Raw genomic sequence first — 12,652 nt, forward strand, 5'->3', positions numbered from 1 at the left:
GTACTGAGAAACAAAAAAATTCATGTGACTCACTTTATTGCAACATTTGCTTTATTGCGGTGGTCTGGAACTGAACCCACAATATCTCCAAGATAAGCCTGCATAAAACATTACCCCATTGTTTCTTCTAGTAGTTTTTGGTGTCATTATTTTACATTTAAATCTTCGATGTATTTAAAATTTATCTTGGTGATCAGTGTGAGGTATAGCTTGAACTTAATTTTTTCTAGATAGCTATCTAACACAAAATGTAACCCACTGCTGCTGAGTCAATTCCGACTCACAGCAACCCTGTAGGACAGAGTAGAACTGCCCCATAGGGTTTCCAAGACTGTTATCTTCACAGAAGCAGACTGCCACATCCTTCTCCTGAGCAGTGGCTGGTGGATTCGAACTGTCGAACTTTTGGTTAGCATCCGAGCACTTAACCAGTGTGCCACCAGGGCTCCTTAACGGAAAATATAGTTCCACTTTTTTTCTTACTGATTTGAAATTTTACCTTTATCATACTAAATTCCCATGTATATTTGGACATATTCTGGTCTGTCTATTCTGTTCCAGTGATAACAGATAAACCGTGGCTCTACTCTTGTTTGATGGCAGAGGCCTCATTGTTTATGGTATTTTCCCTCCACTACTACCGGATCCTCACCTGGAAGTCACTTGGAAGATGACTTCCAGATCAGACACAGAAAGTAAATAATAATTCGTCTAAGCTCGCATTAATGATCTTATTCTCTATGCTATTTATTTGTTTCTTCACTGGCACGTGACCCAATCCTGGCTAACGGGACTTGAGGGGAAGTCTACTGGGTTGCTACTATTAGGCATATTAGACATAGCAGTATTGCACTGGGCAAATTTGCTCAAAAAACTTCTTTAAAATTTTAAAATACAAAGGTTTCATTTTGATGACTAAGGTGTGCCTGACCGAAGCCATGGTCTTTTCAATCACCTCATATGCATGTGAAAGCTGGGCAATGAAAAAGGTAGACCTAAGAAGAGCTGATGCATTTGAATTGCAGTGTTGGCAAAGAACATTGAATATACCCTGAACTGTCAGAAGAACAAATCAGTCTTAGAAGAAGAACAACCAGAATGCTCCCTAGAAGCAAGATGCCGAGACTTTGCTCTCATATTTTGGGCATGTCATCAGGAAAGACCCATCGCTAGAAAAGGGAACCATGTTTGGTAAAACAGAGGATCAGTGAAAATGAGGGTAACCTTCAATGAGATGAGTTGACACAATAGCCACAACAACGGACTCAGCATAGCAATGATCATGAAGATGGTACAGGATTGGGCAATGCTTCATTCTTTAATACATAGAGATGCATGAGGTAGAGCCAACTCAACAGCAGCTAACAACAACAATGATTAGACATACAAGGGAGATGTTTATTAAGCAGTTGGACATTGTTGTTGTTAGGTGGCATTAAGTTGGTTCTGACTCATAGCAACCCTACGCTCAACAGAACAAAAAACTGGCTGGTCCTGCTCCATCCTTACAATCATTACGCTTCAGCCCATTGTTGCAGCCACTGTGTCAATCCACCGTGAGGGTATTCCTCTTTTCCACTGACCCTGTACTTTACCAAGCATGATATCCTTCTGCAGGGACTGATTCCTCCTAGCACCATGTCCAAAGTATGTAAGATGCAGTCTCGCCATCCTTGCTCCTAAGGAGCATTCTGGTTGTACTTCCTCCAAAACAGATTTGTTTGTTCTTTTGGCAGTCCATGGTATATTCAATATTCTTCGCCAACACCACAATTCAAAAGTATCAATTCTTCTTCGGTCTTCTCTATTCATTGTCCAGCTTTCACATGCATATGATGCAATTGAAAATACCATGGCTTGGGTCAGGTGCACCTTAGTCTTCAAGGTGATATCTTTGCTTTTCAACACTTTAAAGAGGTCCTTTGCAGCAGTTAAGCCCAATGCAACGCGTCTTTTGATTTCTTGACTGCTGTTTCCATGAACACTGATTGCTGATCCAAGTAAAATGGAATCCTTGACAATGTCAATCTTTTCTCCATTTATCATGTTGTGGCTTATTGGTCCAGTTGTGAGGATTTTTGTTTTCTTTCTGTTGAGGTGAAATCCGTACTGAAGGATGTGGTCTTTGATCTTCATCAGTAAGTGCTTCAAGTGCTCTTCACTTTCAACAAGCAAGGTTGTGTCATCTGCATAACCCAGGTTGTTAATGAGGTTCCTCCAATCCTGATGGCCTGTTCTTCTTCATATAGTCCAGCTTCTCGGATTATTTGCTCAGCATACAGATTGAATAGTTATGGTGAAAGGACACAACCTTGATGCACAACTTTTCTGACTTTAAACCACTCAGTATCCCCTTGTTCTGTCCAAACAACTGCCTCTTGATCTGTGTACAGGTTCCTCATGAGCACAATTAAGTGTTCTGGAATTCCCATTCTTCATAATGTTATCTATAATTTGTTATGATCCACACAGTCGAATGCCTTTGCATAGTCAATAAAAGACAGGTAAACATCCTTCTGGTATTCTCTGCTTTCAGCCAGGATCCATCTGACATCAGCGATGATATCCCTGGTTCCACATCCTCTTCTGAATCTGGATTGAATTTCTGGCAGTTCCTTGTCGATATACTGCTGCAGCTGCTTTTGAGTGATATTCAGCAAAATTTAGCTTGCATGTGACATTAATGATATTGTTTGATAATTTCCACATCCAGTTGGGTCAACTGTCTTGGAAATAGGCATAAATATGGATCTCTTCCAGTTGGTTGGCCAGGAAGCTGTCTTCCATATTTCTTGGTATAGACAAGTAAGCACTTCCAGCGCTGCATGTGTTTGTTGAAACATCTCAATTGATATTCTGTCAATTCCTCGAGGCTTGTTTTTTGCCAGTGCCTTCAGTGCAGCTTAGACTTCTTCATTCAGTACCATCAGTTCCTAATCATATGCTACCCCTTGAAATGGTTGAACGTCGACTAATTCTTTTTAGTGTAATGACTCTGTATATTCCTTCCATCTTCTTTTGATGCTTCGTGCGTCATTTAGTATTTTCCCAGCAGTTGGATATATGTCTGATATTCAGAAGACAGGTCCAGAATGGAGATGTAATTTTGGGAGGTTATTGCTACATAGATCATATTTAAGGTAATGCAATGGGATAAGATCATGAAGGAGTGAGTGCACGTGGAAATGGTAAAAGGTCAGATTATTGAGCCCAGGGGCACTGTAGCATGTACAGATCGGAGAGATGAGGAGAAACCAGGAAGAGTCAGTAAGATAGGAGAAGAACCAGGAGGGTGGAGTATCCTGGAAATTATAGATTAATTACAGATTACTACCTAAACTTTAGGTACAGATTAATAAGTAAACACAATTAAGCCCTTGCATACCTCATACCTTGCTTACTGAAAGCCTGTGCGTACCTTGCTTACTGGTTAATCCGTCCCTGACGGCTGCAACTGTTTTTGAATTATCTTCAGCAAAATTTTAATTGTGTGTGATATTAATGATATTGTTAGATAAATTCCGCATTCTGTTGGATCACCTTTCTTTGGAATGGGCACAAATGCGGATCTCTTCCAGTCAGTTGGCTAGGTAGCTGTCTTCCAAATTTCTTGGCATAAATAAGTGAGTTCTTCCAGCATTGCATCCATCTGTTGAAACATCTCAACTGGTATTCCATCAATTCCTGGACCCTCGTTTTTCACCAATGCCTTCAGTGCAGCTTGGACTTCTTCCTTCAATAACATCAGTTCTTGGTCAGATGCTGCCTCCTGAAATGGTTGAACGTCAAAGTAAAGTAACTCTGTGTATTCCTTCCATCTTCTTTTGATGCTTCCTTTGTTGTTCAATATTTTCTCTGTAGAATCCTTCAATATTGCAATTTTTTCTTCAGTTCTTTCAGCTTAAGAAATGCTGAGTGTGCTCTTCTGTTTTGTTTTTCTAACTCCAGGTCTTTGCAGACTTCATTATAGTACTTTACTTTGTCTTCTCGAGCTGCCCCTTGAAATCTTCTATTCAGCTCTTTTACTTCATCATTTCTTCCATTCGCTTTAGCTACTCCATGTTCAAGAGCAAGTTTCAGAGTTTCTTCTGACATATTTTTTGGTTTTTACTTTCTTTCCTGTCCTTTTAATAACCTTTTTATCTTCATATATGATGTCCTTGATGTCATCCCACAACTCATTTGCTCTTTATTCATTAGTTTTCAATGTGTCAAATTTATTCTTGAGATGGTCTCTAAAGCAGGTGGGACATCCTCAAGGTTGTACTTTGGCTCTAGTGGAATTCATGGTCTGTTCCACAGTCAGCTCAAGGCCTTTTTTTGACTGATCATATTGAGCTTCTCCATTGTCTCTTTCCACAGATGTAGTCAATTTGCTCCCTGTGTATTTCACCTGGTGAGGTCCACATGTACAGTTGCCATTTATGTTGTTGAAAAAAGGTATTTGCAATGAAGAAGTCATTGGTCTTGCAAGATTCTATCACCAAGGCCATATTTTCCAACTACCAATCCTTCTTTATTTCCAACTTTTGCGTTCCAATTACCAACAATTATCAATGCGTCCTGATTGCATGTTTGATCAATTTCATGCTGCAGAAGTTGGTAAAAATCTTCAGCTTCTTCATCTTTGGCCTTAGTGGTTGATGCATATATTTGAATAATAGGCTTATTAAGTGGTCTTCCTTGTAGGGGTATAGATATTATGCTATCACCAACAGTGTTGTTCTTCAGGATAGATCTTGAAATGTTCTTTTTGATGATGAATGCTATGCCATTCCTCTTCAATTTGTCATTCCCGGCATATTGTCCAATTCAAAACGGTGAATACCAGTCCATTTCAGCTCACTAATGCCTAGGATATCAATCTTTATGTGTTTCATTTCATTTTTGATGACTTCTAATTTTCCTGGATTCATACTTCTTACATTCCACATCTGATTATTAATGGGTGTTTGTGGGTGTTTCTTCTCATTTTGAGTCATGCCACATGAGCAAATGAAGGTCCTGAAAGCTTGACTCCATCCATGTCATTAAGATCAACTCTACTTTGAGAAGGCAGCTCTTCCCCAGTCGTCTTTTGAGTAACTTCCAACTTGAGGCATTCATCCTCTGGCCCTATATCAGACAATGTTCTGCTTCTGTTCTTAAGATTTCACTGGCCAATTGTTTTAGAAGTATATTGCCAGGTCCTTCTTCCTAGTCTATCTTAGTCCAAAAGCCCCATTGAAACCTGTCCATCGTGGTTGACATTGCTGGTCTTGAAATACCATTGGCATAGCTTCCAGTACCACAGCAACATGCAATCTACCATTGTACGACAAATTGACAGAGATAGGAGATGTAAAACAGTTGTCCAGGAGAGTGGGAGAGCATATGGACCTAGAGAAATGTAGTGGTATAGCTAAGCGTTAAAGACCCCTTTGAGGATAATGGGAGATTTCATGGTGCAGCAGTTAATCCCTCGACTGACAAAAGGTTGGTAGTTTGAACCCACCAGCAGCTCTGTGGAGGAAAGTTGTGCCAGTCTGCTTCCTAAAGATTGGAAACTCTGTGGGGCTGTTCTACTCTATAGGGTCACTATGAATAGGAATTGACTCCAGGGCAATGAGTTCTAGATGGCTTTTGAGGATAATATTGAATTTAGAATGACGCCAAACCAAAAAGCCAAACTCATTGCTGTCAAGTTGATTCCGACTCATAACGACCCTGTAGAACAGGATAGAATTGCCCCATAGAGTTTCCAAGGAACACCTGGTGGATTTCAGCTGCCGACCTTTTGGTTAGCAGATGTAGCTCTTAACCACGGCACCACCAGGGCTTCCCAGAATGACACCAAGTAGGCATGATTTTGTATTTTTCTCCATCCCTCACCAACCCCCAGCCCCGGTTTTGCTCCAGGTTCAGTCTTCGAGTTTCATCAGGTCAATACAAAGAAAGGAGAGGACTGGAGAAATTAATGCATGAGAGTGATTTTCCTGATGGACAATAGAATCTAATCTGTTTAAGGAGAAAAGTGAGGATGAGGGCAGTGAGGGATAGATAGCGAAAAGGTAGTACGGGCAATGTATTTTGGGTCTTCAGGGAGTTGGAGAATTTTTGGAGTTGGGGTATTAGAAGGAGTGAGCTAGAAAGGGAGGAGGTTGTGATTGGAGAGTTGGGTGATTAAAATGATTATAATTGCAGGGGTTACAATTATTGGTAACGATAAGATTTAAAGTATGAGCATGAGAAAGGGCAGAGGCAGGGTGATTACTAGAAAAAAGAAATGGAGAGGGCAGTATTGGAAAAATTAATAAGAGATTGGAATCAACAAGAATTATGACAACATTATTGACAATGAACCAGGGCTAAAATCTTAAAGAAGGAGGGAGAGTGACCCAAGGGTCTGTAGATGACTGAAACAAGTGAGTGCGCTAGTCTCCTGTCGTCACGTGACATTCAAAGCTCTTATTTTTAAAGGAAGGGGAGGACGACTTGGTGGGGGTGTGGCTCTTTTAAGGACCTGGGTGGGGAGAAGCCGGAGGTCGGGCAGAGGGGCGGGACCTCGGCTGAGTCTGCGCACTGAGGGCGGAGGCGGGTCAAGCTCTAGCTCGCGGGCGGGGGCGGGGCCTCGCGGGGGCGGAGTCTGTACTCTGGCTTGGGCTGCGGCTGCTGCGGCTGCACTACCAGCTTCTGAGGGAAGGAGGCCGAGGCCTGGGCCGAGCCCGGAGCCGCCGCTCGCCCGAGCCTCCTGGAGCCCCCGCGCCGGCTCAGCCTGGGGGCGGGCTCGGGCCTGGCCCGCCGCCGAACCCAGGACAGAGGCCGCATGCCCGAGGACCAGGCCAGCACAGCCATGGTGAGGGAGCGGGCCTGCCTGAGCCGCAGCCGCCCGCCACCCCGGCCCCCGCGGGCCTGCCCCTCCCTAGCCCTGCTGTTCTCTCCGCGCCCCGCTTTTATCTCAGCCCCCCGTTACCGCCCCCTGATGTTCAGCTCCTCCTTCCCTGTGCCCCCCGTCCACCTGCTGAGGTGAGCCCCTTCAGGTGACACCTCCTTAGTCACCCCCCTCCCCGGCGACACTTTTTTTATCACCCCAGTGACAGCCGTTTTCGCGTTCCCCTTTGCCGCCCCCTCCTCGTCTTTCACCCCTCCCTTCCTTTTCTCTTCCGTTTTGCTTTTTTGTCTTTTCTGGGTTTTCTACTTCTGCCTTTCTCCCCCTATTTTTCTCTCTTGTTCCTTGCTCTCCCTTCTTACCCTCCTTCACCGTTGTATCTTCATTGCCCTCTCTCTATCCCCTCTCCCCTTCGTATCTCCTCGCCCCTTGGTTCTCAGCCCTTCACATTTCCTTTCCCCCTTATCGGATGTCCTCTCTCCCCCGCTCTCACAGCTGTCCCCATTTCCTTCTACGGGCTTCAGGGGTCTAAGCGGGAACAGTTTGAGAGCTATTGCTTCCCAGGAGCTGTAGGGCAGCCAGATGGGAATTCTTTTTCTTTTTTTTTTTTGGAGAGGGGAAAGAGGAGATTGGAGGTATTGGAGAGCGCCTGCAAGCCTTATTTCCTAGGGTCAGTGCGAAATCTGAGTGATGGTGTGTTTTAGAATGATGGGGTGAGGGCCAGCATGCAGACTCTGACCTAGTGAGCTGTCTAGCCTTCTGACAGAACTAAACAAAAATGGTTTGAACTTTATTATTTTTTTAATTGTCTTTTCATGTGGAGGTACAGTGTGGGGATTTTAAAAATACTTATTTACAGGCTTGATGATTACTCAGAACAAATGATTTGTTTTTGTTTGGAGGCAGGGACCAGGGCATCTGAGGATTGAAAATTAGCTTGGCAGTCTAATATCTTCTAAAGAGTTTCTTTGTTTTGCCCACTCTGCTTTTGGTTGGGAGGACCTCATATTTGCAATTTTTTGTTCTTCCTGTTTCAAAATAAGTTGAGACTTCAGTCGGTTTTACATTGAGTTAGGTTACACGTGGGTTGCAGTGTATTTATTGAGAACATTGCTCCATAATATGCAACAGGCTAAGTTTTGTTCTCTGGGAGGAATAAGACATTTTAGTCAGAAGTGAGTCGTGGTAATCATGCTCTCCTAGGATGTTACTCAGTTTCTGATTTTCGCTATCTGTTTTGTGGAAAAGGACTTTACTGTAAAAATTATTTCATCTATGAACTTTCCCTAACTCACTGACTCCTGCATTTTTAGGTTGTCGTTCTTCTGTGTTTGCCCCCCAGCAATCCTTCTCCCCGCCAACTCATCACTGACATTGTGTGCTAACCTGTTTCCTCCTATCAAATGCAGTTCTTTGAGGCAGAAGCTATGCCTTACTTCTGTTATTTCCAGTGTTTGAATGATTCACTTCATGGGCTTACCTTACGACTTGACAAATATATCTCAACTGAAAGTTGAGGCAACTAGTGGCCTACACAGAAGGGTTTAGTTTGGGAATCTTGTTTTTGGTGCAAAAGGGAAATTTAGTGAGATGTGATGATCTTCCCTTCAGAATAAAGAGCTGTGGTATCTAGGACATCAAATTGCCAGATTTTTGGAAGTTCTGGTCCTGCCACTGAAAATGAATGTATGAGTACAGAAGGGGGAGTTATGAACTCCTCTTTAGTATTTAGGATCAAAAACTGGCATTTGAACTGGACTGGGAAGGTTAAATAAAATTTATGTAGATCATTTTGCTTTATTGTGAATTTAAGTGGAAATAGAAAGGAATTAGGATGTATTGTGGGAAATAGGCTAGCATGAAGGGATGTGCAATAGGAAGTGAAGCTGGAAAAATTATTAGGCAAGATTATAGTTTAGACTTGGCCTCCAACCAACTTGATTTTTCCTTACTTGTTAAAGCACATATACACACACAGTAAAAGTGCATGTGCGGGAAAATGAAGAAAAGGCAAATATTGGCTTATTTTGAGCTGGGAGTTATCTGTAGAGGCTGCTTTTTTGTTTTCTTTGTGCAGTATGTTTAGAAGGCACTCAATAAATAGGTGTTAAATGAATGATTATTGTAAAGCTTTGCATTTTCTATTTTTATGTTGTGTTTTGCATAGTTGATGTCTAAGATAGGTTCTCAAACTTTACTGTAAATCAAAATCACAGTGAGCACTTGCTGGTCCCCCATCTCCAGGATTTGATTCATTCCATCTGGAGTAGAGCCTGAGAGTTAGCAGTTCTAACAAGTACCAGCTGATGTTGATGCTGTGCACCACCCTTTTAAAACCACTGGTCAGAGATACAGTCCTTACTTTTCATTCATCCGATAATGTTTTTGGAGTGCCATAGACTGTGTTGGCTTTGGGGATATGATAAAACAGATGTGGTCCCTGCTTTTTTGTATCTTATGTGTGTGGACTTTATAGACATCAAACAAAACGTAATTTTAAAGGTGAGTGCTACAAGAGGGGAAGTTGTGGGATCACAGAATGGGATAGTTAGGAATGGCTTACCAGAGAATATTGCTTACGAGAAGAGAACTGAAGGATTAAATTATAGGAGTTGTGTTATGGAAAGAGTACTCCAGATAGAAGGAACAGCATGTGTAAATGACCTATTGTGGTGCCCTGTCTTGCCTGCTTCACTCTGACGTTGTCTTGAAGTTCTCACTTCAAGGAACTCAGGGAAACTGGCCTGTCCACTGCCCCCACCCCCCCAAAAATCAAGGCTATACCCCTTTCTATTATGTAGCCCTTCTTCATAGCATACACGTCAATTGTAATTTTACATTTCTTTCTGTAGTTAGTTGATTAATGTCTGTCTCTACCTCCAGATAGTAAAAATCACTGATGTATGGATATTTTTTGACCAATTGCTAAGGGCCAGGTGATGTTCTAGGCACTAGGGTTACAGTGTTAAAAAAAAAAAAAATACATGGTCCCTAGTAGGGGAATTAGCCAGTAAACAAGAGTTTATAAATATATGATGAGAAGTAGTTAGAAGTGCTAAGAAAAAAATAAACCAGGGTGAGATGTAAAGTGATGGTGAGTGTATGGGGAAGGGAACAACTATTTTAGGTAGGATGATTAATGCTAATAGCTAATATTTTTTTAACATAACTGTGCTGGGCCCTATTTTAAATGCTTCACATATTTTATCTCATCTAATCTTCAGAACAAGCCAATGAGATATGAAGGTAGAGATCATGTTTGTTTGACTCATTGTTGCCATCTTCAATACCTGTTTAGTGCCTGGTGCGTAATAAGTGCTCAGTAAGCATTTGTTGAATGAATGATTTTGGGGGAAATGACCAGAAAATCAGGGTAGCTTCATTGAGAAGGGGACATTTCAACTGGGACATTTGAACATTTAACAATAAGTATGGTTTGGTTGGGTAAGGGTTTGGGGAGGAAAGTCATTCCTGGAAAAGTGACCAGCTTCACCATAGAAGCTAAGACAGAAACATGATGTATTCTGGCACGTGTGTGACTCTAGCATAGAGAGTAGAATAGGAGGTGAGACTAGATAAGCTTGAGGTTAGATCATGGAGGACCTTGAATTATTGTCTAAGGAGTTTTGGCTTCATTTCATTGGCTCTAGTACCTTACTGTGTCCTATAGAGTTGCTATGAGTCGGGATCGACTCGACGGCACTGGGTTTTGTACTGGGTTAGTACCTTAAAAGTTTTTGGGTTTTGTTTTGTTTTGTATCATAATCAAGAGAAGATTTTAAGGATGGTCTTTCTAAATACACTATGAAACATAAAGAAAATAGTTGGGTAAGTCTAGGTGAAAAATTAGTGTGTGAACTTTCACCCTTACCTTGTTTTATGGTAATGGTAATTTCAACTGGGGGAAGGAGAATGTAGGAAAAGGAAATACAAAGATCTGGTATAACTCTGACTAAGTGAATTTTCCATAGAGGCATTACCATGGAGTTGCAGGAGAAGCGTAGTAGCATTGCAGTTTGCTCACTGCCTCTCGGTTTTCATATATGCCGCCTTTAGGGATTATTGAGAACATTAAAACAAAGTAAATTTACTATACCAGTGTCCTCTATTTACCTGTCCCAAAGTTCATGTATTAGGTCATGTAGAGAGAGTCAGCATTTCCCAATTCCCAACTTTTTTTTTTAAATAGCTTTTGTGTAGCATATGAGAAAAGAGGAATTTTAAGTAAAGAATTTTTATTTTCAAATTATGCTTGTCATAGTTAATTTAAAATATTGTTTTAATAATAAACATATTAAAATGAATTTCAGCCTTTCCCATTTAACAAATGGTGCATTAATTTTATAGATAAAGCTTTAGTTTCCAATTTTAAAATGAATATATATACAAATCAAAATCACAAAGAGATAGCCACCTCACCGCCATTAGAATGGCAATGCCCCCCCCAAAAGGAAAACAATAGATGTTGGCAGGGTGTCGAGAAACTGGAACCCTCATTCATTGTTGGTGCGAATGTACAGCCACTGTGGAAAACAGTTTGGTGGTTCCTCAAACAGTTCAGCATAGAACTACCATGTGACTCAGCAATCCCAATCCTAGGCATATACCCAGAAGTGAGAGCAGGGATGCAAACATAAACCTGTACACCAGTGTTCATTGCAGGACTTTTCACAGTAGCGAAAATGTGGAATCAGCAAAAATGTCTGTAAACAGATGAATGGATAAACAAAATATGGTAAATACACACAATGGAATATTAGCCCTAAAAAATAATCAAGTCTGAATGCATGCCACAACATGGATAAACCTTGAAAACATGCTGCATGAAATAAAGCAGTTGCAAAAGTGCAAATACTGTATGACCTCACTCATAAGAAACAAGCAAATATATAGAAATGGAAGATTATTAGTGGTTACCAGGGCACAGTGGTTAAGGGTTCGGCTGCTAACCGAAAGGTTGGCCAGTTGGAATCCACCAGCTGCTCCTTGGAAATCCTATGGGGCAGTTCTACTCTGTCCTTTAGGGTCACTGTGATTCAGAATCAACTTGACGGCATTGGGTTTTGGTTTGGTGCCAGGAGTGGGAGGTAGGGGAAGGGCGGAATTTTTGCTTAGGGGGCAGTGAGTTTATGTTAATGGTGGTGGAGTAATTTGGAAAAGGACAGTGAGAATGATTGTACAAATTGAAGAATGTAATTGTCACTGAATTATGCAGGTAGAAATTGTTGAACTGGAAAAAAAAGAATATGTATTAAGATGTAGATTGACAATAATTATATTTATGTCATCAAAATAGGCAAGAACTGATTTTTTTATTTTTAACCTTAAGTTTGGAATTCTTGCCTTTTTAGCACTTAAGAAATCAACAGGTTTAGATAATTGTTCTGTTTTGTTTCTAAATGATTAAAAGGGAAGTCCCGGGCTGCTACCTTGCAATCCTGTCTCTGCAAATAAGACATTGTAAGTATGGTTAGTTTATTCCTAATATATGAAAATCAGGGGATCAGATATTATAATTATTGTTATATATATATATATATTTTTCCGCAAGCACTTAAAATAATTACTGAACCGATTGCCCTGACAGGGATCACAATAGAGAGTCCTGGACAGAGCAGGAGCAAAATGTAAAAAAAAATTCAAATTCACACACACACAAACACACAAAACACCAGACTTATTGGTCTGACAGAGTCTGGAGGAACCCCGAGACTATGGCCCCCAGACACTCTGCTAACTCAGAACTGAAGCCACTCCCAAAGTCCACCTTTCAGCCAAAGATTA

The 12,652-nt window shown here is 41.2% G+C and overlaps 1 protein-coding gene across 3 annotated transcripts in view; it reads left to right on the top strand.

The window, feature by feature from the left end:
- The first annotated feature begins 6,648 nt into the window (after positions 1 to 6,648).
- Positions 6,649 to 12,652, top strand: part of ZYG11B (zyg-11 family member B, cell cycle regulator) — a 130,235-nt gene continuing 124,231 nt past the window's right edge. For 2 of the 3 annotated variants that reach the window (XM_010591274.3, XM_010591273.3), the window contains exon 1: positions 6,707 to 6,835. In XM_010591274.3, the coding sequence (XP_010589576.1) occupies positions 6,806 to 6,835 (30 nt within the window). In that variant the 5' untranslated portion in view covers positions 6,707 to 6,805. Of the gene's footprint in view, positions 6,836 to 12,652 lie in introns of all 3 variants that reach the window. The other variant, XM_064281980.1, reaches the window with a different exon arrangement.

This window comes from Loxodonta africana, chromosome 3 (assembly GCF_030014295.1).
Source record: "Loxodonta africana isolate mLoxAfr1 chromosome 3, mLoxAfr1.hap2, whole genome shotgun sequence".
Lineage (NCBI taxonomy): Eukaryota > Metazoa > Chordata > Mammalia > Proboscidea > Elephantidae > Loxodonta > Loxodonta africana.